The sequence below is a fragment of the Diospyros lotus genome, chromosome 2 (assembly GCF_014633365.1).
Source record: "Diospyros lotus cultivar Yz01 chromosome 2, ASM1463336v1, whole genome shotgun sequence".
Taxonomy (NCBI): domain Eukaryota; kingdom Viridiplantae; phylum Streptophyta; class Magnoliopsida; order Ericales; family Ebenaceae; genus Diospyros; species Diospyros lotus.
In genome coordinates this window covers 46,100,134-46,128,015 of record NC_068339.1, presented here as the reverse complement: position 1 = coordinate 46,128,015, position 27,882 = coordinate 46,100,134, and the positions used below count along the sequence as shown (strand labels likewise).

The 27,882-nt window shown below is 35.6% G+C and overlaps 2 protein-coding genes across 2 annotated transcripts; both read right to left on the bottom strand.

Moving 5' to 3' along the window:
• Positions 1 to 233: 233 nt before the first annotated feature.
• Positions 234 to 9,291, bottom strand: LOC127796074 (probable nucleoside diphosphate kinase 5). The gene is made up of 6 exons (XM_052328137.1): positions 9,153 to 9,291; positions 8,891 to 8,983; positions 7,929 to 8,153; positions 5,359 to 5,466; positions 4,919 to 5,028; positions 234 to 578 (listed from the first exon to the last, which is right to left on the bottom strand). The coding sequence occupies exons 1-6, from the start codon at positions 9,206 to 9,208 to the stop codon at positions 550 to 552; spliced, it is 621 nt and encodes a 206-aa protein (XP_052184097.1). The 5' UTR covers positions 9,209 to 9,291; the 3' UTR covers positions 234 to 549.
• A 1,032-nt stretch (positions 9,292 to 10,323) lies between these two features.
• On the bottom strand, positions 10,324 to 27,841 carry LOC127795290 (uncharacterized). The gene is made up of 13 exons (XM_052326879.1): positions 27,336 to 27,841; positions 25,683 to 25,835; positions 25,354 to 25,566; positions 25,188 to 25,277; positions 24,886 to 25,002; positions 24,457 to 24,726; positions 23,746 to 23,902; positions 21,359 to 21,436; positions 20,441 to 20,541; positions 18,206 to 18,376; positions 17,870 to 17,944; positions 11,532 to 11,639; positions 10,324 to 10,783 (listed from the first exon to the last, which is right to left on the bottom strand). The coding sequence occupies exons 1-13, from the start codon at positions 27,717 to 27,719 to the stop codon at positions 10,463 to 10,465; spliced, it is 2,238 nt and encodes a 745-aa protein (XP_052182839.1). The 5' UTR covers positions 27,720 to 27,841; the 3' UTR covers positions 10,324 to 10,462.
• Positions 27,842 to 27,882: the final 41 nt, after the last annotated feature.

Below are 27,882 nucleotides of genomic sequence, written 5' to 3'. Positions count from 1 at the left end.
ATGGTATGGGAGGTCCCTATAATTTTTCAAAATCAAAGGGGTCACTTGAATTTTATCAATCGGGAGATGTCAGTGCAATTTACCCTATTTAATTTGATCAATCTTTCATGCATTTCATTTCAACTAATTTCTTGTCCATGCTCACCTGATACCAAGAATTTTCAAAGGATAAAAAGCCTAACTTACTAAATAATAATAATATAATGGGTCCATAAACATGGAAGAAGAGCTACCAAATTAAGAATTCCATTTACATAATTACATACCAGTTACAAGACTCAGATTTCAGATAATTCCACATGGGATTTGACATCAGAAACCAGCTTGTCTGTCAGTACAAAGAAAAAACAAACAAACAAAAAAATGAGGAGGAAAATGAAATTTGGTAAAAAAAAACAAAGTATATGCTAAATACAAACTCAGGTACTTCATCCTCCGGTTCATTATGAGGACACAGTACTGAACTATTTCGTTTGAGGAGAGTTGCATCATTAAAAGAGGCTGTAGATGTCCATACAAGGCACATAGTTCTTCTCCATATGCAACCATTTACAATTCGTCATGCTTTGAGAAAACCCCTGTAGAAAAAAATAGAATAATCTAACTAAAAAGTAGATATTCTTAATTTCCTTCAAAGTTAATTTACCCTCAGTTTAGAATTAATATTTCCAATGGAAGGAAAACAAAAAAGAAATGACATAACTTAATATAAGGGCGTTCTTAGCACATGAAGCCCCCAACTTTGCTAGGGTTAGAGGGTGCTCATTTGTGTATGCAGCCTTATTCTTACTTTGCAAATAGGTTGTTTCTATAACTCAAAGTCGTGACCTTTCAGTTACAAAGGAGCAACATTACCATTGTTACCAAGAACTAGTCTCATTTATATATATATATATATATATAAGAATATTTCTTTTCTTTTCCTTTCATTTCCTTCCCACTTACACAGCCCATCCCACAATCAGATAACAGAGGAGGGTTGCATTAGGTAGCTGAAAACTAGCATAAAACTCATCAAATCAAACATCATCTATACAAATAAGCAAATTGTTGGGGTGTAACCCTCTTAGCAATCAGTTGTGTTGCCAGAGTGAAGTAAGAAATGAGCTAGGGCTGCTACATTGATGCTCAGATAATCAGGTATAGAATTAAATCTACAAAGGTTCTCACATTTTTACAGATGAATGCAAGTAAGGAAGGTAGTTCAAGATCATAGATTAAGAATTGGATTATGAATATCAAGACTTTGAAAGAAAAGTCCATGGAAGTGGTCAACATGATGATTAGGAGAAAAATTAATATTATATGCCTCAAAGAGATGAGATAGGTTAGAAAGAAAACATAAATGTTGACAGAATCTGAATATAAACTTTGGTACTCAGAGAAAGAACAGGCAAGGAATTGAGTGAAAATTATATGGACAGGATTTTCAAGGATAAGGGCATATGAAGAGAACAGAAGATATAACTACTGCCACTGAAGTAGTTCTAAGAGAAGAGATTATGAATATTGCTAGTATATACACACAGCAGCGTAGGTTTAGAGAGGAGATAAAGACAATCTTGGAAAGATCTAGAGGGAATGTGTGCAGAGATGTACATGGAGACTAATGAATTTGGAATAAAAAAATGAGGGTAAAGTTAATTGTCACGGCATATGAGCTTATCATAACCAACACTAAGTTTAAGAAACAGAGCAAACACTTGATCCCATATAAAAATTGTTTATCTTTTTTTTTTTTTTTTTTGGGTAATGCAAGGGTTCCATGGGGGAGGCCATGGGGTTCCACTTTCATTGCCGCCTCTACTCTCTCTCTCTAAAACCACAATGTCTTAAGTTGATCTCAAACTTCACAACACAGAGAGAAATAAGTGAGAGTTTCTTTTTGGCTGAGAAAGTGGACTTTCAAAGGCAGGTAGGCCCAATGGAAAAAATATTTTTTTTCCTATGATTTAGAGAGAATATATAAAACTTTTGTATTTTAAAAAATATAAATTCAAAAAATTTTAAATTTCAAATATAAAATGAATAATCATTTTTAAATTTGAAAATTTTTGTGTGAACTATGAGAACAGAACATATATTTTCAAATATTTTCTAAGATTTAGATGGGAATATATATTACTTTTGTATAAACTATGAGTATGAGTTATGGATTTTAAATACACAACTTTTCTCAACTCTCAAGACATTGTTTATGAATCTTACTGATCTTGTTTCATGTGCACCAAAATGTAGCATAACCTGAAGTGGCAAACTGAAAAAGCCCACTCCATCCCCCAGTACAGCGGCACTGCATTCCGGAAAAGTGGCATACTACTGCCCGTACTGTGTTCCATGAACCAGGTAACCATGTCTCTAATATCACTTGTACCACAAGTCTCCACCCAAAAGTATGTTAGCTTAAGGTGACTGGTGCGGTCCAAGGACCAAGTAATATACTTAAAACCTTCCCAGTAGACCACTAATGCAAGATTAGATCATGACACTCATCTACCCTAGCCCAATCTAAATAATTGTCCATGAGAGCAAAGGTTCATGTTAATGAACTTGGCAAGGTCAAGTGCCAGCAAATAAAGGTCAAATCAACAAAATACTGCATCTTCTATGATGCATAATACAAATGCCAACCTTCCAACCAAAATGGTGAATATGTTTGTATAATGCATGAAAATGTGTACAACAACATATCCAGCCTTTATCCCACTATGTGGGGTCAGCTACATGAATTCTAGACTTCCATGCATTTTTGTCTTTTGTCATATCTTCATTTAGATCCATACACTTTATATCAAACTTTAATGTCTCTCTCAAGATCTTCTTAGGTTTGCCTCTAGTTCTTTTTTTGATTAATTGTTCCATTTCATCAACTCTTTTCACATGAGCATCTCTTGGTCTCCTTCTCACATGACCAAACCATCTTAGTCTAGTCTCTCTCATCTTCTCCTCGATTGACACTACTCCTACCTTATTATGAATAACTTCATTTATAATTTTATCTTTTCTTGTATAACCGCACATCCATCTTAACATCATTATCTCCGCTACGCTCGTCTTTTACTCATGTTGGTATTTGACTGCCCAACATTCTGAACCATACAACAAGACTAGTCTTATAGCTGTCCTATAGAATTTTCCTTTCAGTTTTAATGGGATTTTACCATCATATAACACCCCCGATGCATTTCTCCATTTTAGCCAATCTGCCTTAATTCTATGTGTGACATCCTCGTGAATTCTCCATCTTTTTGAATCACTGATCCCAAATATCGAAAATGGTCTTTTCTTTGTAAGATTTGGTCTTCCAATTTTATTATAACATCATCCACTCTTGCATTCTTACAAAATTTACATTCCATATATTCTATTTTCTTTCTATTTAATTTAAATCCCTTAGATTCTAAATTGCTTCTCCACAACTCAAACTTAGTGTTCACTCCTTTTGTTTCATCCACCAACACTATGCCGTCTGCAAATAGCATACACCATGGCACCTCTGTCTAAATATATTTAGTGAGTTCATCCATTACTAGAGCAAATAAGTATGGACTTAGTGCAGAACCTTGATGCAATCCTATTGTAATTTTAAACAGTTCAGTATTCCCTCCGCATGTTCTGACCTTTATCTCTGCACCGTAATACATGTCCTTAAGGGCTTATATATAGGCTATTTGGACTCCTTTCTTCTCTAAAACCCTCCATAATACTTCTCTAGGGACCCTATCATAGGCCTTTTTCTAGATCTATAAACACCATATGTAAGTCCTTCTAATGATCCTGATACCTTTCCATTAGGCGCCTTAGTAGGTATATAGCTTCCATTGTTGACCTACCAAGCATGAAATCAAACTGATTTTCCGAGACCTCTATTTCTTTTCTGAGTTTTTGCTCTATTACTCTCTCCCAGAGTTTCATGGTATGACTCATTAACTTAATTCCTCTGTAATTTTCATAGTTTTGAATATCTCATTTGTTCTTATATATAGGAACCAAAGTACTCTTCCTCCACTTATCTGGCATCTTTTTTGATTTAAGGATCGCGTTAAATAATTTCGTTAGCCAGAAGATGCCCTCTTCTCCCATGCATTTTCATGCTTCTATTGGTATATTATCCGGTCCAACTGTCTTATGATTTTTCATCTTTTTTAATGCTTGCCTTATTTCATTTGAACTTATGCGTCGATAAAATGTATAGCTCACGTTCCCTTCGGAATTATTAAGATGTCCCAACCTAACTCTTGTGTCGCCACCATCATTGAATAATTTTGTGAAATACTCCTTCCATCTCTCCTTAATCGCTCCCTCATTCACTAATACATTTTGATTTTCATCTTTTATGCATTTCACTTGATTTAAATCCCTTGTTTTTATTTCTCTTGCTTTAGCTAATTTATATATATCTCTTTCTCCATCTTTTGTATCAAGCCGTTTATATAGATTCTCATATGCTTTTGATCTTGCTTTACTAACAGCTCTTTTTGCTGTCTTTTTGCTTCTTTATAATTTTTTTGATTTTCTTCATTGTTGCACTGATATACAGCCTTATAGCAAGTTTTCTTATTTTTAATTTTCAATTATACCTCTTCATTCCACTACCAAGACTCCTTAAGGTTAAGGGCTCTACCATTTGTCTTTCCAAGGACTACATTTGCCGTGCTTCTCAGGGCATTAGCCATTTCTCTTCACATTTGGTTTGTCTGTCCTTCTCCATTCCATTCCCTTCTACCCCTTAATTTTTCTTTGAAGATTAGTTATTTCTCCCCTTTTAAAATGCATGAAAATGTGTATCTCGACAAAATAAAAACACACCCCACTGCCAATATAGCTTAACCAGAATATTCCAGTAAAGAAATGCCCTGAGCAAATTAAGTTATAAATTTAATGTCAAACTAACTGAAAGAGGAATTAGAAGTGTGACCTGGAGAAGTCTCCTTAAAGAAGAAATATATCTCCCTAGTAGCAGACCCAGATGAGTCTGAACCATGAACACAGTTTCTTTCTAAATCCAGCCCACACATGGCTCTGATGCTGGAAATAAATCCAAGGCAAATATGAGACAACAAATTCATGCATTAGTATGTGGGAGCAGATAATTAAATTAATGATAATATACATTGTCCAGAAGCTTAGAACAATTAATGTAATACAAAGTTACAACAAATGTCATATCTAGTGACAAGGTTCCTGCTTGCAAAAAGATTTAAGTGCAGTAGTCAGTACAAAGCTTCATCCCACCTTTTTATGGAGAAGTTGAGTCACTTGAACCAGTGCCACAAGGCTCAAACAGATTAGCACTTGCCATTGTGACACATCACATACTCTATAAAGAACAAAAAGGTCAACTAAGAATAGACATACCTGTTTGGATGGGTAACCTTAGCCTTGTGTGCATCAGTTGGTCCAATCATAGCACGCCAATCTGCAATGGCATTGACTTTCTCCAGAACCATAACAAGAACTGGGCCACTAACAAATGAATGTGTGTGTAGGGGAGAGAGAAACACATACATTAGAAACTCAGTAGAGCTATAGAAACTCAGACAACTATTTGTTTTTTTTGTTCACATAAACGAGTAACAAGAAACAACTAATCCATTAACAACATCACAAGCTATGATATCTACGTTGAACCGTGATATCAAGGTTTCTCCAGTTATGAAGAGCCCAAAAAATCCCCTTCTCTTCTTCAGAATGAGTAGAATAAAGAATCTCAAGTGAAAGAGGTTAGAAAGGAAAAAGGAAAAGAAAAGGGACTAGAAGTAAAGAAAATCTTGACCACAGATTCAAGTTTATCGTAACTAGTTCCAAGACAGTGGGAGAGCCTAAAATATAACCACTGTTCTCAAAACAGAATATTCCATTTAACACAGACTATTCCCTTTAACACAATTGTATTATTGATGTGTAACAAAGAGCCCTGCATGAGGGTGTTCAATGTTCTATTCCTACACAGCCAGTCCCAAACCAAAATCAAGGAGAGGGCCGTAGATATCTGGGAGTGTTGGGTTTCCTCCCTATGTAGGCTGACAGGGAGATGGTCCACATATTATTTTGGTAAGCCCATAATTATTTCTTTGGTTCCATGAGGGCATTTGTGATAAAATGACAAATTACAATTTTATAATTGTTCTTTGACATAAAAACGGAGACTTATTTAAAAGTCTTGTTGGTGAAGAAGATTGCAGAAACCCAAATTAATTTGGAATTACAATTCAGTTGCTTTCAATTTGAATTGGAATTGAAGAATTAATTGGAAGTGCATTTGGACTTAGAGACCATATATGCATATATATATATATGCTTTGGCTTGCATGAGATGGCTATATATATGACAGAAGTCAGTGAAGCTTCAATTCTCAAGTTTTGATTGCGTGTTTTGCTTGTTTGGAAGTTTGTTTTGGTAACTTCATGGCTGTAATAGAGCGGTTGATTTTCGTTCAATTGAGCTGAGATTTTGGAGAATTTTTCCAGTTATTGCAAGCAAGGTTCTGTACAGAGGATTTGTACATTGAAGGTCTCTATCCAAATTTCTGCGATATCATCTCCTGACCAATTAGGTGAGATTGTTCTAACCTACTTTAGATTTCTTTTATATCCAATGTGGGGTTAAAAGGAGTTGTTATTTAATTATTGTAAGGTCATCTTGGACAGGACTTCTTGTACCTATTGATTCAATGATTCTTAATAGTGGATTTTGGTCGGAGCTTGTCCTGTGGTTTTTCCCTTCACATTGAAGGGTTTTCCACATTAAATCTTTGTATTCTTGTGTGACTGTTTGCTTTCATTTTGCTTTATTTGGCTATTGTCATTATCTAGTGATCTATATATTGCCATAACTTAGGACGGTTTTATTTTTGGATTATTTAATAATCTGATTTTTCTCCCCATGGGGAGTCAATTAAAAACTTTGTCAAATCCCTCATAAACCAAGCCCCCACTGTCACACCACACTCCTCCCATTTGTTCCAAGGAATTGAACCCACTGCATCTCCAAGAGGACAAGGCCTTTAATGAAATGAGCCTAATTGCAAGATATTGGGTCTAAATTGTTTAATTAGGCCAAAGTCTAATTTAACAAAATTAAATGGAAGCTCAAATGGGTTACAAAGATCAAGCTAGTGGGCCAAGGATCTAAGAGGTTATCCCAAGAAAAAATATATAAGTAAAATTTCAAAAATAAGATAAAAATAAAAATTAAGGAATACATGAAGCTGAATGAAAATAAAATTGAGATGTCCCCTTAGAGGGATAACCAACACAAAGGAGACCCTAACTCAGTTATAGGAGAATTCACGTCTAAGGGGACTTGGTGTCCAATGGAAGGAAATTTGGCCCTGAACCTTGGGGGAGGGGGATCCCTCCAATATTCAAGAGCAAGTCTATCAAGCAAACCCCATAGCACCACTCATGGGAGAGGATGTTACACCAACAGCCCGTCAACAGAAAACATGGGTTCAACTAGGCTAACAGTGACAGACAATTTAAATAAATAAAAAAAAACAGAAGTTTAACTGTGCATCCAGTTCCTGCAATGACAAAGATTGACGGGGACCAACACTGAGCAATAACATGGCCCCTTTCCACACTCAGATTATATGTTAACTGCCACTAACAGACCAAAAGGTACAAAAAGACCATGATAAAGATATTCTTGAACATTAGTGTCATGGTCATTTTTTGAAGTAATAAATGAAACTTATAGCACAAACAGAGCAGCCTATATGAGTGGGTTTTTCCCTCCATTAACAATAGACAAGAAATCACAATGACAGATGGAAATTTATAAAATTGCAGCCTTTCCATGAGCAGCACTAACTTACTAAAGTAAAATACTTGTGATTCATTTTAGAAGCACTTTCACGGTTACAGGTTGACATGATAGGAGAATGTATGAAAGATAAAGAGCTAATAATTGAGACAGTAGATACCTTGTCATGTATTTAAGAAGTCGTGGAAAGAAGCTTTTTGCTGAGTGCTCAGCATAAAAAATTTTCACAGTTTCCTCATTAAGTTGAGTGATCATTTCCATGCTTATGCTGAAGCCTGAGTCCAGAATAATTTCCTTTATCGTATTCGTATAGTTACCCAAAAATCCATCTGGTTTTACAATGGCTAATGTTTTCTCCTTATCAGAGCATCCATCACCTGAAACTCTATTTTAAGAAATTAGGGATAGCAGACTAGTGGGATGAAAAACATAGTAGAAAATGGAACTAAGTCGTAAACAAAAATAAATAAATAAATAAATGTCTATTGACGCAAATAATATAAATCTAGAGTTTTACATACATATAAACGTTTTAGACTGAATTTTACGGCTTGACATGATCTGTAAAGCTACTCCCTGTTAAATCATTACAGAACCTCCACCCAACCATAGTTATAATGCATATCGTGTTAGATTCATTGGCAGAGGCCGCAGAGTCATGAAACCTAAAAGAGTCGATGATTCCCATGTATAACTTCAGATGCTACTAAGCTCCACCAGAGTTTTGAGAACAAAGTGCACAAGCATAAACCTCAAAATGTAAGGAATCATTTCTAGACAATCAACAAGTGGAAACTTCAAGATGCAGTACTCCATCACAAAAAAGGCTTTCCATCAGCAAACGGAATTTAGTTAACCTCCAAACAACGATTTGCTTTTATAACGAACGCTTAACAAGTAGATGACAAAACGATTCTGTACATGATTGATTATCGCGTATATCGAAGATTTTCAGCAACTTGACATACTCAAGGAAGACTCGGCAGTCATTACCCATTTTCTAATTTTCACGTTATTATAAACCCATTCGAATCGCAAAAGTAGGTGACATTGTTTCAAGACCTTAAAAATTTCAGCAAATGTAGAGAGGTTAGCAGACCAGAAAACCCTAACTTCACTCACCTGAGAGAGGAGGAGATGGCCGAGGCAACAAGGAAGAGAACCGTAAAGTTTGCGGAGAACGAAATGAATCGGGGAGCGATCTGAACGATTGACCTACAAAGAATTAAAATCGTAAAAGTCAGTGAACAGGAACGTCCAAGAAGAGCAAGAAACTCGGAGTCGGCGGAGAGAATGCATGGAAGAGACTTGCGAAGCCAATTCATCCGAGATCATAGCCAAATGCACGAAGTGTTCCAAGATTGAATTCCATTGCATTGATTACCTGTAATTGCGCGGTAGAACTAGCAGATGGGGAAGGGAACGAGCTTCGCTCGCCATTGAAGAGAGACCAGGCGGGAGCGGGAAAGCAAGTGAAAGAGTCGCGAAACTTTCGCCAGGAGAGAATTGCGTTTGTCCGAAGCTTTCAGTTACGTTCTACACTTAAATTTCACATTTTTATAGACGTTGTGAAAATATTTTATATGTTTGTATTAATAAAATATAAAATATCGTTATAAATATTAAATTTAAATATCAAAATATTATTTAATATATATATATTTATCAATAAGGAAAACGTACTTAGACTCGTTTGACACTTTTCATAAATAATTTTTATGAATAAATAAATAAAATTAAAATATTAAAGTTTTCGCGCTCGTAAAAACGAATACGTTCATACACGTATTAACATTCTATCAGAATAAAAAATAAAATTAATAATTTTTAATAATTAAAATACCGAATCTTGACATTTTATACATTATGAATTAAAAATGTTAAAAATATATAGTATCTATTAAACCAAAAATAAATAGATGACAGAGTTAATAATATCAATCTAGTTTAACCTATCAATTTAGTCTAAAAATCATCAATTTAGTTCTATAACTATTTAAAAACTATAAATTTAATGTAATTATTAACAAACATTGTTATTTTAACAAGATTTTATAAAGTATCACTTTAATGCTATGGCGTGCCTACTTTAATGTAATTATTATTAACATTGTCCTTTTTATTTGTTTTATTAAACAATATAAAAAAATTGGATGCAAACTTTGCTCTAATTTTTAACCAACTTTTACTAGCATAAGCCAAAGTTATTTTAATATTCTTTAAATGAGTATATATAAATATATATAGCAAAATATTTGAATTCACTAATCACTTATGACCACTTAATTTGATTCACTTGACACTTTAATTTAGTCTTTACTGTTTATTTTTATTATTTAAGTGATAATATAAGTGGTTTGATCTTTGTAGAGAGTAAGATAATCTAATTTAGTCTTTATTGTTTCGTGCGTTACCATTATATACCATCCCCTATCCTACCCACCCAGCGAGCCTTAATTTCATTGAATAGCTTAAGTATTTACGATCAAATTCTTGCACCTTGTACAAGGTAGCACCTTATGGTTGACACGCCAACTAGCCCAGCTATGACCCGATGAATCACAATTTTCTACTGCAACCACCAGTACCAGGCAAATAAAATTCACACTACAATATACAATGAAACAGCTGTGCAGTGGAACAGCCGAATGCTGCCAATATATGGCATTTACAATCCGGGCATGGCCCTCTCTTTTAGCACAGGTCACAATTGCAGCAGAGCTCAAAACAACAGTTGAAGCATTCTAAACAGGCAAGAGCAGTGCAGAGCTGTGTGAAAGTTACGGCACATCTGTCGCTCAGCCGCGAGCAGGTCTGAAGGAAGCACATACAGCAGCAGCGATCGAGCAACCTACCGCAACATCGGGCTGCAGCCTTCGCGATGATCTCCGAGGATTCGTGTAATTTTTCCTCTTGAAACGGAGGAAGATTCTCGGCAGTTGCAACCAAGTTGCCAAAGCCAAGGCCTACGTTTCGCAGGAAAATGATCTTCTGGTCATTCTTGTCAGCCAACTTCTGCAAGTTTACATTTGAAGCTAAGTTTCAACAAATTTCTTTGAGTGATGCACATGAAATAATTCGGGGTGAAACATATATTTTTCTCCCTTACTTTCACATTTTTTTTGCATGACTACTCAAATTTTTCGTTGATTCAATTATGCCTTAAACCTGTATTTTCATGTCAATTTAATCCATGTATTTGGATTTTTTTTTTATGTAATAACTCAAACTTTTTATTATTTAGATTACACCCCTAGACCAGTATTTTTAAGTCAATTTAACTTATGTATTTTGCCGTAAACAAAATATGATGTGTACTTTATCACCTCACTTTATCTTTTTTTTTTTAACACGTGAAAATACAAAAGTTAAATTGACTCAAAAATATAAGTTCAGGGCTGTAATCAAAACAACGAAATGTTTGAGTTGTAACACAAAAAAAAAAAAAGTCAAAATATAAGAGTTAAATTGACTGAAAAATTAGGTTTAAGAGTGTAATTGAAATAATAAAAAGTTCGGATAACTACACAAAAAAAACGTAAAAATATAGAGGCAAAAATATGAATTTGGCCAACAATTCCATGTTAGGATGGCATCACGCTCAATCACACCCAGAAATTAACACAATATTTGTAACGTGGTTTGGCCTTTAACAAATCTATGTCCATGACGCCACAACAATGAGATAATTCACTAACAAATCAGTAAAAAGGTATAGGTAGTTGGAAAGGATGATTTGCTAGCACGGAAGCCAGAAGCATACCTCTTCTGTTGAAACTGAATCTGAATCTTGTTTTACTTTGTCAGTCTGAACTAAGATCATGTGGGAATATTCAGATGGAACCCCTGACTGGATACTGATTTTTGCTACCTACAAGAAGCAATAATAGCTCATCAACTATTTATAGTATAAGATATACATGAAAATCAGCTTAATCAATTGAATGTCATAAGATAGATACGAACATCAGAACCCTGGGGTCATATGACATCTAAACTTAAATCCAGTCACCATACACCAGGCACAAATATCTGAATAGATCATGAAGACAAAGGAAGGCATAAAGAAGACCCAGGATGGTCCAAACATCATTCAATCATTTCTTGTATAGGATGAAAACCCCATCGATCAGACAAATATGATTTACAGCATTACAAAACTGTAAATGCACAGATCCTCGACAAAGACGCATTGATCATAATTAGCCACTGGATGTCTCTCAAAGCAAACAACTTCTTACCGTGCTTCTTGTTTCAATCCTGCTGAACGAGGAAGAGAAATTCAAAGTTTGAAGAGACTCAAAGATGGGATAATGATAAAACTTTAAAGTCTTGTTGATTAGATGTTGTAAACTTGTATTTTAAAGTTTGATTAGCTTCTATAATTTAGGAGATAGGATATCTTAAAATTTAAGAGATAGCATATCTTATCTCATCTCCTACTTTATAGGAGAAAATATAAGAATAATTGTTGTATTTAATCCCTTTCTTGTTTCTAGTCGAATTAATCAGGTAAGAATTCACTGCTTGTTTCATGGTATCAGAGCCCTAGGCAAGATCCCTAAGTAGTTTTTTTTTTTTTTTTTTCTTCCGGCTGCTCCCTTCCTCAAAGATCATGGCCGATGCAAATCAAAACCATATCCTTACTGAAACCTCAGCCAGCAGTTCCCCGAGTATGATTCAACCCTCTACTCCTTCTCAATCTTTCCCTAATTTGTCCAGCCATCCAATCGACAACCATCCACTACAAATTACTCACCATAAACTAAATGGGAGGAATTTTAGGGAGTGGTTTCAATCCGTTTTACTAGTGATCAAGAGAAAAGGAAAAACAGGCTATTTCACCAGTGCAATTTCTGCTCCTCCATCAACAGATGCCTTTTACAGCACTTGCGAAGCAGAAAATTCAACCATCACGGCATGGTTAATAAATTCCATGGAGCCTAGGATTGGAAGGACATATCTCTTCCACAAAACAGCCAAGGAGATTTGGGATTAAGTGCAAGAGATGTACTCAGATTTTGAAAATTCATCTCAAAGTTTTGAAATTAGGTCAGCTATAAGAAACACCAAACAAGGTAACTCGAATGTTACAGATTATTTCAATACTTTGGTAGAATTATGGCATGAGATGGACTTATTCTATACTACTGTTTGGGAGAATGTTGCTGATAGTATTAAGTATAACAAGATGGTTGAAAAAGATCGAACTTTTTATTTTCTCCATGGACTTAACAGTGATCTAGATGAAGTGTGTGGCAGGATTTTGGGTACTAAGCCTCTGCCTACTTTAAGAGAAGTTTTTGCAGAAGTTAGACAAGAAGAAAGCTGACGCAAGGTGATGCTTCAATTGGTTGATGTCCTAGCTCATCAACATTCTGCTCTTGTTACTGTTTAGGGGAGTTTGCCCAAAAGGATGCAGGGAGGGAGAAGCAATGGTGTGATCATTGCAAGAAACCATATCATATGCGAGAGACCTGTTGGAAGATCCATGGAAAACCCACCAATTGGAAGCCAAAGAATAAGAGAGAAAGTACCAGATCAGCTTATGTAGCTGCTACATCTAGTGAGAATGAACCAAAACCAGTGGGAAAAGGACAAAACAACATATTTGAATCTAACAGAGAAACAAATCTAGACCCTATACCAACTGTTAAATCAAGGTAGAAGCCTGGCTAGCCCTTCTAATCATCAATCTACAGCATCAGTTGCTCTGCAAGGTAATCCTCACTACTCTTTGGTGTCAAAACGGCTTCCTAAGGATGTATGGATAATAGACACTGGGGCATCTAACCATATGTCTAATTCTATGGACTGTATGACTGAATATAGGCCATGTAAAACACTTATTGATATCTCATATCTCTACGGCTGATGGTACTATTTCTCCTGCCTTGGGATTTGGTAAAGTTTGTATTTCTAGCCTAAAACTTAATGCAGTCCTATATGTGCTAGGATTAAGCTACAACTTGTTATCAGTGAATAGAATTACAAATGACATGAATTGCAAAGTGATTTTCTTCCCATCCTTCTGTTTATTTCAAGACCAAGCCTCGGGAATAATGATTGGCAGTGCTGAAGCTAAGGATGGTCTCTATTGGTTGAAAGGAAGTCCCTCAAATCCATTCCATTCGAATAAAGTTGTTCTAAATGTTAATGCAAATGCCAAAGCTATGTTATAGCATAAACGTTTAGGACATCCTAGTTTCCCTTATCTTAAATTTTTGTACCCTCAATTCTTCATTAATAAAGATCAAACTCTTTCATGTGAACAATGTACTCTTGCAAAACAGCCTAGAGCTCATCATTCCATCCAATCCTATAAACCCTCATCACCATTTCATTTGGTTCATAGTGACATTTGGGGCCCTTCTAAACTCCCAAATATTTCAGGTTCTAGGTGGTTCATTACCTTTATAGATGACCACTCTAGGGCTTGTTGGGTATATCTTATGAAAAATAAATCCGAAGCTAGTAGTATTTTCAAATGATTCCATAACTTTGTCTTGAATATATTCCAAACTTCTATTCATATTCTTAGAAATGATAATGGGAGGGAATATTTTTCACATGACAAAACCAATTACCTACTTGACAATGGGATTGTGCACCAAAGTTCTTGTCCCTACACACTACAAGAAAATGGTGTGGCCGAAAGAAAAAATAAGCATCTCTTAGAAGTTGCTAGAGCCATGATGTTCACCACTCATGTCCCTAATTCTTATTGGGGGGAGGCAGTTCTTACGGTCGCCTATCTCATAAATCGTCTTCCCTCCAAGACATTGAACTTCCAAACACCCCTTTGTGCCATATATCCTCATGCTCCATTCTTACAATCTCTTGAGCCTAAAGTGTTTGGTTGTGTTGTCTATGTTCACAACCACAGTATTTCTCACACTAAGCTTGATCCCAAGACCCTAAAATGTCTATTCATTGGTTATTCCCCTACCCAAAAGGGCTACAAGTGTTACTGTCCTATGAACCGCAAGTATTACATCTCCACCGATGTTACATTCTATGAAGATCTTCCCTTCTATCAGTCCACCTCCTCCATAGATATACCTGCTAATCCTATCTCTGCTCTTCCTTTTTCACTGCCAGTGTATTCTCAAGGGGGAGAAACTCCAAAATACACTGACAGTGGAATCAATGCCTATAACAACAGCAGCCCCAATAGCTCCTGAAACAAGCCCAGCAGCTCCTGAAACCAGCCCAGCAGCTCCTGAAACAGCCCCTGATTCAAAACTAGCAACTTCTGACCATTGTTCTGGTCAGTCCTATTCATCCCAGCCTCAGACAATTGTTTCTCAGCCTCAATTTGTCTATTCCCGACGACCAAGGAACCAAACAGGACTGCAGCAATGCCAATCATCTCTACCAAAAGCTGGTCCATCAGAGGATGACTGCAGCTTTGAAGGAGATATGTCAAGAAACAGCACAGAACATCGCACTGACAGTGATGCTATACCTAAGGATGGGCTAGATTGGGAAATGCCAATAGTCCCACGAAAGGGGGTAAGGTCTTGTGCAAAATATTCTATCAAAAATCATTTGACTTATGCTAAGTTATCTCCTAAGTTCAAAGGTTTTATTGCTAAAGTTGACAGTATAGTAGTTCTGAAAGACATCCAGAGAGCTATGCAAGATCCTAAATGGAAAACAACAGTTATGGAGGAAATGAAGGCACTAGTTGGGAATGGTACTTGGGATATAGTGAAAAAACCCTTAGACAAGAAAATAGTTGGATGCAAATAGGTATTTACTGTGAAGCACGAATCTGATGGCAGTGTTGAAAGATATAAAGCTCGGTTGGTAGCCCAAGGTTTTACTCAAACCTATAGACTATGAGGAGACCTTTGCTCCTGTGGAAAAATTAAATTCTATCCGAGTAATCCTTTCTATTGTTGTAAATTTAAATTGACCACTATTTCAATTTGATATAAAATTGCATTTCTAAATAAGGATTTGGATGAGGAAATATATATGAAAATCCCATCAAGTTTTGAAGATGAGGCTGGTATAGGAAATGCTTGCAAACTGAGGAAGTCATTATAGGGCTTGAAGCAATCACATAGGGCTTGGTTCAAAAAGTTTAGCGTGACCTTAATTCAGTTTGGATATCAACAAAGACAGGTCGATCATACTTTATTTGTGAAAACCACAGAAAATGGAAAGAAGTCTATTCTAATTGTTTATGTTGATGATATTATTGTAACAGGAGATGACATACAAGAGATTGAAACCTTAAAGGGACAACTGAAGGCCAAATTTGAAGTGAAGGATCTCGGGCTTATGAAATACTTCTTAGGCACAGAGGTTGATAGAAGCTGAGAAGTATTATTTATCTCACAAAGGAAGTACACCATTGATTTGCTAAAGGACACCGAGATGATGGCATGTAGACCTACTGGAACTCCACTAGACAAAGGATAGAAATCAAGAGAAGAAGATGGTGATGTCCCTGTAGACAAGGAAAGGTACCAACATTTGGTAGGAAGATTGATGTATTTGTCGCTTACTAGGCCTGACATAGCCTATGCAGTAAGTAAAATAAGTCAATACATGCATTCACCCACACGAAGACACATGGATGCCATTTTTCATGTACTAAGATATCTTAAAGGAACCCCTGGAAAAGGGTTGATGTTTCAGAAAACCAGGAAAAGGGAAATTGAAGGATTTGTGGATGCAGATTGGGCAGACTCAAGTGAGGACAGCAGGTCAATAACTAGGTATTGTACCAAGGTATGGGGAAATGTTGTGACATGGAGAAGTAAAAAGCAATCAGCGGTGGCTCGTAGTAGTACTAAGGCAGAATTTCGAGCTATAGCTCAAGGAATATGTGAAGTTATTTGGTTAGAAAGGCTATTGGGAGACCTAAAGATACCCTTGGTTCAACCTACAAGGGTATAACAGTGATAGTAGGTCAGTAATAAGCATAGTAAAGAATTCTATCCAACATGATCGCATGAAACATATTAGGATAGATTGAAGCTTTATAAAACGAGAAATTGAAGAAGGGGGAATAATTTTGTTTTATATTCCTACCAATGATCAAATTGTAAGACCCGGATTTGAATGTCTAATTGGCAAGCTGGGGATGACTAGCATCTACTCCTCAACTTGAGGGGGAGTGTTGAACGAGAAAGAGAAGTTCAAAGTTTGAAGAGGCTCAAAGATGGGATAATGATAAGACTTTAAAATCTTGTCGATTACATGTTGTAAACTTGTATTTTAAAGTTTGATTAGCTTCTATAATTTAGGAGATAGGGTATCCTAAAATTTAGGAGATAGCATATCTTATCTCATTTCCTACTTTATAGGAGAAAAGATAAGAATAACCGTTGTATTTAATCCCTTTCTTGTTTCTAGTCAAATTAATCAAGCAAGAATTCACTGCTTGTTTCAAATCCTAATTTGCCTACAGTTGTTATGGCGGAGGAAAGACATACTTCTCTGTGATCCAGGAAGCATGGAGGCAGCTACCATGCCATGTCCATAGCCACCAAATGTGAAAAGCATGTGGAGGAAACATGTTGGGCAAACTTCCAAATGGACTGTACTGTTATGATAATTTTTTTTAAAATCACCACGTAAATAATATTGACACGAAGAGAGGTAGAAAAGTAAAATGTGTACAGAAGATTAAAACAAACAAAATCATAGACTTACACACCCATCCCTTCTTGGACTTTCAATATTTGAAACTTTATACTCTTACTACTTCGAATGTATTTACAAACACCCTTTACATAAGGACATGAGAGCATTCAATTCCCGTTCCTTAATATATAACGTATAGAAAGGTAATATTTAGTATTATACAATATTTATTTGTTACTTAAGAAATGAACAGTTGTGTTGTTTTATGCATCCAAAAAAATGATGATTTACCGTCTGTTCCAAACTTCTGACTACATTCATTTCTTGATTTTCAGAAGTAGTTGTGTCTACATGCCCAATGATAAACTGTCAAATATTCAATAACATATCCAAGCTTATTTTACTATTCACTATTATGGACGAAAATAAATTTGACATAACCAGTGTCCCATACTATTAACTGGTAAGCCAATTCTTAAGTGGAATCAATAAACAAACCTTCTCTTCTAGTTGTTTATCTTGAGAAAACCATGCATGAGATGTGAGAATATCAATTTGCCTCCTTGCAATCACCTGCAAACAAAGGCAACAATCAGAGGACAAAACTTGTATCACTAAGATTCCCATTTATATACTTTATTTATTTATTGTCATTCATTCATGAAGACAAAATAATCTGTCTTGATGGTAAAAAGGCATTTATGAAATAGCTATGCTCAGAAATATAAATCAAGATAGGAAGCACGAGCAAAGCTGTAAAATGATGCTCAAATGAGATGAAGCTCCCTATCAGTTTCATTAAGTTCAAAAATGATAAATTAGTGGAAACATTACTCTGTCCAGAGGAATCCCCTTTGGTTGTTGCACTTTCAAATCCAAACTGAAATCGCTCATATCTGGTAACAGTCCACTTGCTTTCAAATGGTCAGGAAACTTCCCACAGTATCTGCCTGACACAATCAATGGACTTGCAGAGGAAAGGTCCGGAATATGATTTGGGTATAACTGCCGGAAGGGAAACAGAAAAAAAAACATGTCATAGATGTACCTGAATCGGTGGGGTTATGTGAAACAAATGCCATATCAGTAAACTGAAAACTGGTAGTCAGGTCAAGGTCATGGGCCTGGTATCTACAATAGATGCAGCTGCAAGAGAAGTATAAAACTATTATCTGCAAACTATTGAGCAAAAAATCATTAATCATCTGTCATGACTTCTGGTAAGGGAAATGATTTTTAGGCCGACCTAGACAGCAGAGTGGAACTGCCAACAGGGGCAAAAAATTGTCATCTTGCCCATCTCCAAGGTTGGCCCAGAAAAAGCAGTCCTGGTAATTCCAAAAATTGGCAATGGCAACAGCAAGTTTTTCTCTGTCTGACATACTACTCTGTTGTGAAGTTCCAAATTTCACTTGTGTAAAATTATTGATATCCTATTAGTCTTGAACACCGAGTTTTAAGACCTTAAACCCTCTTATTGCATTCTTCTAGTTGACCCAGATACCATCTTAGCCAACTCTCCTCTTTCCTATTGCCCAATAGAACTGTATGAAACTCAGACACTTCAAATATGGCCTCATATTGTGTTGGACACGACACTTGTTCCACAGCACCTGGCACTTGTTGAACATCCATCCACATTTATCCTCATCTTTTAGAATGGGAGATTCTCCGAGCACTTGTGAGAACATGTGTCCATTGCTTAAACTACACAGCACACACGTCAAGAAGGTAGCCAGCTCTCAATAACATTTTGAGTCAAATATCTTAGGGGGAAAGCAAAAGACAAGAAGAAATTGGCCTAATGGGAACTGCCTGAAACTTCATTTGTTTCATATACACAAGGTGATAAACTTTGTGCCGGACATCTATATATATATTATAACAAAACAGCCATCAAATTTTTTTCCTGCCCATTTCCACTTTCTATTTCGATATTTTATTATATTTTGTTTATTTTTTTCTTACCTGAAATGGGATTTTTATAGGTCATTAATTAAGTCTAGATTTGTGGAAAACATGTAGTTCTTGAAAACTGTAAATGGTTTTATTCATGGTTGAATAGTATTTGGAGAATGTGTAAGCATGTTGGTATATGAAGAGGCAAGATCTAATCTATATTATTAATTTTTAAATATTAACATAAAATTTTAATTAAAATAAATTACAGAAAAAAAGAGACTTTTTTAAATCGGGAGAAATCTTGAGATATCAAGTAATATCACCAAATACCGACTGCCAAGTATATTTTTTAAAAAAATAAATTTAATTTTTTATTTTATTTCCCATAATTTACCTTTCATTCTCTCTCAATAAAACCACCACTCAAAATTCTAAAACCCTTAATTAGTTTCATGCAAAAAAAGTACAAATCTTATATATGTTTATGTTACTACTTAATTTTGAAAAATAATTAGTTTGTAGGTTACGTTAAATTAGTTATTTAGGCAAAATTAAATTATTTTAAATAAGTCGTTTAAGTTATTTTGACAAAATTAATATTTTGTATAGGCTATTTATATTTATCATATGTTGTCATATTTCTTTTGAAAATTTTATTATGTTTTATATTTTTATTATTTATGTTACTAATTTATATAAATTATATGTTGTCATATTATTTATTATTTTATATAATCTATTTATATTTATCATATGTTAAATTAATTATTAGTTTATGAAAAATGTGTAGTTCTTGAAACCTATAGATGGAATTTATGGTTGTCACATTGTCAATTTTAAATAAATTTAATACATATGAATTTCCGTACGTCTCACGAGGATGAACTAGTATTAATTAAAATCCTAACACCAAACAACAAATGTTTTCATTAAGATATACTTATCCATGTTTTACTGGTCAATGCACCATCAATGAATCACACAAATCAAACTTATATGGAACAGAAAACATGATGTTGAGTAGGAAATATTTTATTTCAAAGATTAAACTGATATGCTAACAGTGAATCCAGTTTGCAGATGAATATCTCATAGAGTTGATACATACGCCAAACATACAAGCACAAAGAGAAAAAATATATATATATATTATCACAATCAGTGTACCTCAAGTGAATCCAGGTCTTCCAAAGTGTCAACATTGATATTTGCAAAAGTGATGGACGAAGCAGTTTCAAATAGGCTTTGCATCTGAGAGCCAATTAAATCTGAGAAGAACAGAAAAAATAAAAGAATTAGCTGGCATTATATCCTTGAGACCAACAGCCTGGTCACCCAAGAACAACAAAAACTGAAAAGTTGTGCCTTATGATTTAACATGCCACCTGATCGGCATGCCCAAAGATTAACACAACCACCTTTTGAATAGCATGTGATAATTGCTAATCAGTTTTTTACATTAAGAGGCAGCAGAGCTAGCTGAAAATGCTTCATGAATTTCCATTTCTGCCATTACATCGACTGAGGATTTCTTTATCCAAGAATTTGAATCAAAAAGTCCATAATCCTCTTTAGAAGATTAATGTGAAAAGACCTAATTTCTAGCTATATAACGGAGTTTCAAAGGCGATTCCTGTAATTGAGGATTTGGAATTGGTCCAAATCAAATTGTGGAAGAACTAAGATAAAGATGAAAATATTAGGTAATCATTCAATCCCTTATTGATTGAAACAGTTATGCTTTCTCCCTCTACTTTCTCATCAAATTGCTTACTCATTTTTCTTTTACTCATTGGAAGTCCACATTTCTGAAAGAAACTAAACGTCTGAACCCAGCTAAGTTTGCTGCATTAGAAAGCTTTATTGCAAGTGCCCACTTCTGAGAAGGGAAGGCTGACTTGTTTTTGAACAAAACATCAACTTGTAAAGTGATTGGTGAAAGTAAGTTCCCAAACACTAACTTTTGTTTCTTTTACCAAGTACTGGCATTGGCTTTCTAGTGTGCAGTGACAAAATGAAGATAAATAAGCAACATCATAAAGGAAACAAGCGAAAGAATTCATTTCACACAGAAACTATACTGACCTGCATCAAATGCAGCATCATAGTAGCCTTTCCCAATTTGTGCTAGCATTTGCAAGAAGTAATGATTACAATATGAACCTGGAAAGGTAGAAATCAGGAAAGATATAATACAACAGATTGCAGAGTCCAATTTATCCTGCCTTAAATGCAGTACATAAATGAATGGCTGCTGTACATATTTACTTAACAAGTTAAATTAGTATCAATATTGTGATTAGACAAGGGAACATGAGTTGACATGGTATGATTGCATGCTCAAACAGCATTAACTACATTGAATATATAGACTGACAGTCCCAATATGATTGTAGCTGGAAGGTCAGACAATGACCGTCAAAGAAATGAGAGAGTGTACATATCAACAGTAAATAATTTGAAAATAAAAATTCCCCAAAAGGAATATAAGAGAACTCAACAAATGGAAGACAGAGTTGACTATGAATTAATGTCTGGATTCACTGTTAAGTACTACCAAGGAAGCACAATCCTTGTGCAAGCAAGTATATAAGATGAGACTATGAATTAATCTCATGCTAAAAAACATAGAAAGAAGAAAGAAATGAAGAGATCAAAAGCATCATTCCAATACTTAGTATGCAGAAGGTAACTTGTGATATGTTACAGAGTTCAATAGTAGCCATCTACACCTTGAGGGGTTTAATCCTAGTAGGTAGATTGAAGGGTTTTAAGTTTTGCAAGAGGAAAAACAAATAAGGTTCCTGTATTATCTTTTCATAATAAAAGGTATGAGGCATTCTTAACCTTAATATTTTGGCTTCTATGCAAAAGGCTATCACATTTACAACCTTTACTTCTCTATAGGAAATCCTCTACTTTTGGATTGGTATTGAAGGAAGACAAAGAAAAATTTAGTGGGAGACACTTAGGTTTGATATTAATTATATGGGCTTTACAAAATATAAGACCATAGATAGAAATTAATGGAAAGCTATAATTCATCTAGCTGACCCCTACAGAATAGTATGAAAGCTTGTTACAGTATTGTTGTTGTTGAGATTTGTACCAGAGGGGGGATTAGGGCTGCAAATGAACAAGGCTGCTCATGAGTGACTTGAAGCTCTACTCAATTTGGGCTCATTCAAGCTCATTTGTTTAGTTAAACAAACAAGTTGAGGTTGGTTTTTAAGCACAATTAGTATACAAGTTGAGCTTGAGATTGAGGGTGCTGGGTAAGCTCAGTTCATTTAAGCCCCTCCTAAACAAGCTCATTTATAGGCTGGTTCCGAGATAATGTGTGTTTTTTACAACTGAAGATTTTTTGTCATATTACTTAAAATATTCAAAAAAAATAAATATATAAATATCCTAATTGTATATGTTCTACTTAATAATTCAAAAGCTCGTTTGAAAACACGTTCATTTGAAGCTCATTTACTATAAATGAAACAAGGTTGAGCCGCAATATATTTTTAATAAACAAGCTCGACCCTCAATTTTGAGATCAACTAGAGCTCAAGCCCAAGCCTAAGTCCAAGCTTGGTAAAATTCTAAAAAACGAGCTTGAGCCCTTATGGGCTGGCATGACTCAACTTGTTTGCAGCCCTAGGGAGGATGGCTCGAAGCGAAGGGGCAGCAGACATTCAATGCAAAAATGAAAGCACTGCCTAGTCAAAGTTTATCTGTCTTTGTTTCCTCTGTTTTAATTGTTTTGTGAACTGACAACTCTATAAAATTTAGAAAAATACTTTTGATTCATTTTAGTTTTTATTTTCATATATATGATTTCTTTAAGTAGCGAACACATATTTTTATTACCTAAAAATAAGGGTATTTTAAGATCAACTCTATGGATAGTTTTTAAAACCAATTTGTCAAATGTGACCACCAGAGTTAAATAGGTTCTGGAAACAAAAAACATTATTTGGAACCACAATCAAATGTGGCCACTATATGTTTAACATTTTAGACCAAAAGTAAAAAAAACAGTACATTTCCACACCGCCATACACTGAAAAAAAAAAAACAGAATTTCATCACAAGAGTGCAGGAAGAAAATTGTCTCAAGAGTTTTACTGGCCAGCCTCACATCAACATGGATGGAGGTGATAAATTTAGTCATTGTGGTCATACCTTCTATCCTCCATGAAGCTTTCTTTAATTAGTTGGAGCCTTATTGTTAGGATGCAGTATTATCATTGAGATACAAGCAAAAATTGCATTATTGTATTGAGTAGACATATTGATGTGTTACATTTTATTTGTGCCCCTATTCATGGCATACATGCATAAACTAAGTGTACATGCACACAAGGAGGTAGAAGACCATCTCTAGTGTGAAACTGTAACAAATCAATTTCCATGTGAATAGGCCAAAAACTAAAAAATACTGCAATAATGATAGTGAAACAAAATGTCAAACCACTCACCTATGCCAAAAGTGTAAATTCGAGGACAAATTGGTCTTCTACATGCAATGCGACTTTTCACAACATCACAAATGTGTCTTTCATCTTCAACAGCCCCATCAGTAATAAGAAAAATGAGAGGAATAGCATCGCAAGTTTTGGTCAACATCTCTAGTGCCTGACAAGCAGTTCACAAGCACAAGATAAGTTTAACATACTTCCAAAATAGTGAAGAACATATTAGCGCATGCTAACAATAGAATATTTAGAAATGTATCTGATTCAGGAGAACTAGCAAAAAAAAAAAAGCAAATGATGCTGCCATTCCTGTCATCTAAGCCATCTAATTGTTGTGAAAATATGCATGGGCCATAAAAAAGAGTAAGTCACCTTCTATATGATATTAGCCAATCTATGACAAAAAGTCCCATGTAAGCACCAATTACAACGCTATAAACACAAAAGGTTTGAAACGATATGTCAGCCTGATGCCCGTTCATCAGACAGTTCAAAGGGGAAAGAAGTGCAGGATGTTAAGTTGCATTTATGTATTGCACATTTTAAGGAGGTAAATGGACATCACCCATAGAATTTCCCCTTGTCCTCATGTACATAGGCATAATATATTATGAAGAATATCGCTTGAAAAAACCCAAAGTTAAACCAAGAATCCAAATTATGGATGGAGAATAATTTCAGGTCGAATCAAACATGTTGAGTAGTTGAAACTACCTGATCTAGGGGAAGCATAATGTTTGTGCCACCCTCAGCAATAAAATTTCTGCCAATCCAGTGAGTGGCATTTTCTGTTGCCTCCTTGGTTGCCAGCTCCATTGATGATGAGAATAACCTAGTGCCCTCGTTGAAAGTTATAATATTAAAAGAATCTACAGGATTGAGCTTTGAGAGGGCTGCCAATAGAGCGCTTCTTGCATTCTCGAGAGGGGAATCCCGCATGCTTCCACTAGCATCAACAACAAATACCACTTCCTTTCTGAAAACCTTCATATTTACTATTACAAGGTGAGTATACACGTAGCAGACTTAAATATATAACAGAAGTGAGTATACACATAGAATGTAATACAGCATAAAATGCATACAGATCAGCAGACATTTCTCTTGGGAAGTTAATTAAAATATTAGAAAATTTAAAATAACCTTTCTATTCAGGCTATTGCTGGGGAAAAGATAAAGGCAAAACATCTCTCTCTGATCAACATCATGAAGTGATGGAGATTGTAATAGCAAACCACCAAATATATCCCTTGAAGAGACCTGAAATGCAACATAATACGGAGTCAGTAATCTCCAGAAAGAAATATTTCTTCAAATAGGCTCCTAATATCAAGTATGAACAAGTTACAATAATCGTAACCATAAAATCCACTTCTGGGCCATGATGAGGTAGGCATAGATATTGTTGTAAACAGAAAATAAGCACCTAGGGTCCAAGGTCTTACATCATATGAGAAATAGAAGTCAGCATTGGACCATTTTGAAACTTCTGCTTCATAAATGGCACCTAATTTCCCAAACTGGTGTCTTACTTCCTGTTCATAAAAGAATATTGTTATTTGAGTAACCTTGTCAATTGTCATTGGATCAGAAATTTAAACAACAATATACCTTTAGACGATGGCTACTGGCTCTGTATAAAACATCAGTCCCAATTCCAGGATTCACATTCAGCACTATCTTCTCTCTTTTACTGATCTTCCTACCTATAGGTTTGACATATGCTGGAAAACTAAATGGAAGACTCAGACAGAATTGACCTTCCTGATACAATAGCTTCTGAGACCAATTGACTTTGATAAAAAGATTTGTTCCGCCTTCAACCTTGAATTTAAACATAAATATAGATTGATCGGAAAAAAACAGAACACAACAGAAACACACATGGATTCATATAAATGGACGAGAACCCCTAGTTCAAATTTTATATGGACTATTACCTGCGCAACTTTTAGCGTATATATCTGGCGTCTCAGTAAGAGCCCATCTTTGGCTTTCACTACCTTTTCTGAGTCTCTTGCATCTTCCAATGTGATTAATTGAGTATGATATGATCTTCTACCAACATCAATCTCAAGACCTAGAACTGAACCCTGTTAGCCAGATGTGCCTTTCTTGAGAACTTGAAAAAACTTTTGCAATTAAGAAAGAAAATGCTATGCACAAGAGCAAAAAATTGTGAAATAATATGACATAAAGAAATGTCAATGTATGACCTTCGGAAAGCTAGGTCACATCACAACTTATTCAATCATGCTATATGCAAAAGAATATACAAACAGGAACTTTTAAGTCTATTATCATTTGTGATCTCAAGAAGAAAAGAACACACACAGCTTTTGCAAAATCATGACCCAATAAGAAAGTTCATCTAGAATAAAAGTTGGCACCACAGAATATAAAGTACTATATTATAAGAGGTTAATTAAGATTATGCCAACTATATCAACAATGTTAAGATGGCAGCAACCCATGACCACTGCATAATGTTGAACAGAATCCCCAAAACTAGCACTAATGGCTTCAAGGAAGCATCAATCATGTAAATACTAATCACTTCTTTCCATTCTTGAAATCCTCAGAGGAGTAGAGCTTATGAAAATTTAACTAAATGGCATGATCTCCCAACTAAGTGACTTTGAATCACAGAATTGAATGCAACTCAGCCAAACATCCAACAATATCTAATTCGTCCAAGTTTCTAATGATAGTTCTATTCAATAATGTTCTGTAGTAGCAGTCACTGACACAATATTTTGGCTGGATATGTGTGTCATGGTAATTGTGGGGTTCCTCCAAGAATACCAGACTCAAGCACATAGGAGATTTAATATGACCTACAAGCAAAATCAATATTTATGTGTAACATTCAATTTGTTGCACTTGTATAAGCATCAAACAGCTAGTGCTAACATGAAATTATCTATTATCTGTACTGACTAAACAATATGTCCACAAAGCCAAATCTCTACCAATCTTATACAGCATAAGCATTCATCGCAAATATCTGATTAATCCAATTTTCAGCATACTATCAACATTTACTCAACATGACTGAATTCTTGGAAAAACGTTACATACAAGAAGCAAGAACAAGCAAGCTTCCACGGTAAGTACTATCATTTGCTGGTCAAAATAAAAAAACAGAAGACAATATAAAATAATGCGGCATATAAATAAAATATTACGCTTTCCTCAACAAAATCCGGCACCCATGTCTCTTTTCAGTGCATTTACATAATAGGAAATCCTGTCTCTTTTTAAGTTGATTGAAGCCAGAAAGGCCTAATTATAAATTCCCGTGTTGAACTTGCAGAATACGCTATTGTTAGTACAAGAAACTATTCTCGGGATAAGGACGAATCAAAAATTCAAAATTATCACCATTTCAAGCATCCCCCTTCGTTGCCGTTAAAAGACGAATTTTCTGTTTCTCATTAACAAACCACAAGGTAATGTTCCATTTACATTGTTACCAATTCTAGCCATAACGACACCGAGAGCAATGTTTAGTGACAGTCATTTCCCCACAAAGCAGAAAATTCATTATCTAGCGACTAGCAGCCAAGTGACAATCTCTGGACAGTCCTTACCTGCTCGCCCATGGGAATCGCTACGCGACAATCGCAGCTTTTACCAGCCATAATACAATGAAGACGCCAAGTTCCACTGACTGTAACGAACGCAGTATCCAAGAAACAATCCACCTCCATCGCAATCGCGTGCATGTGAAGCGGAACCAGCGCCGGCGGGTCGCACCGGCCGTGGACATACGGCTGGTAGCTCGGAACGTCCGGATTATCGACGATCGACGGGTCCGATACCACCGCGTACACCATCGGCGCCGTCGGAAGATAACACGCCGGCGCCTCCATCGCCTCCGGTTTCGGCGGTGCCAGCGCCGCATCCTTGCCGTAGTAAATTCGCTTCGACAGCTTCAGGCCGTACGCCACGGAGCTGGAGAAGTCGTTAGCCATCCGTTCACCGGAAAATCAGATAACGCTACAGTTTGCAGCCGAAATGTGAGGGACTAAAGTCTCTGCAATGGGGACGATATCGTACCGGCGACCCATTTAATGGTCACCGACTCTTGGACTGTTGTTGAGGACGAAGCGAGGGAAATACTATCGTCAGCTGCAA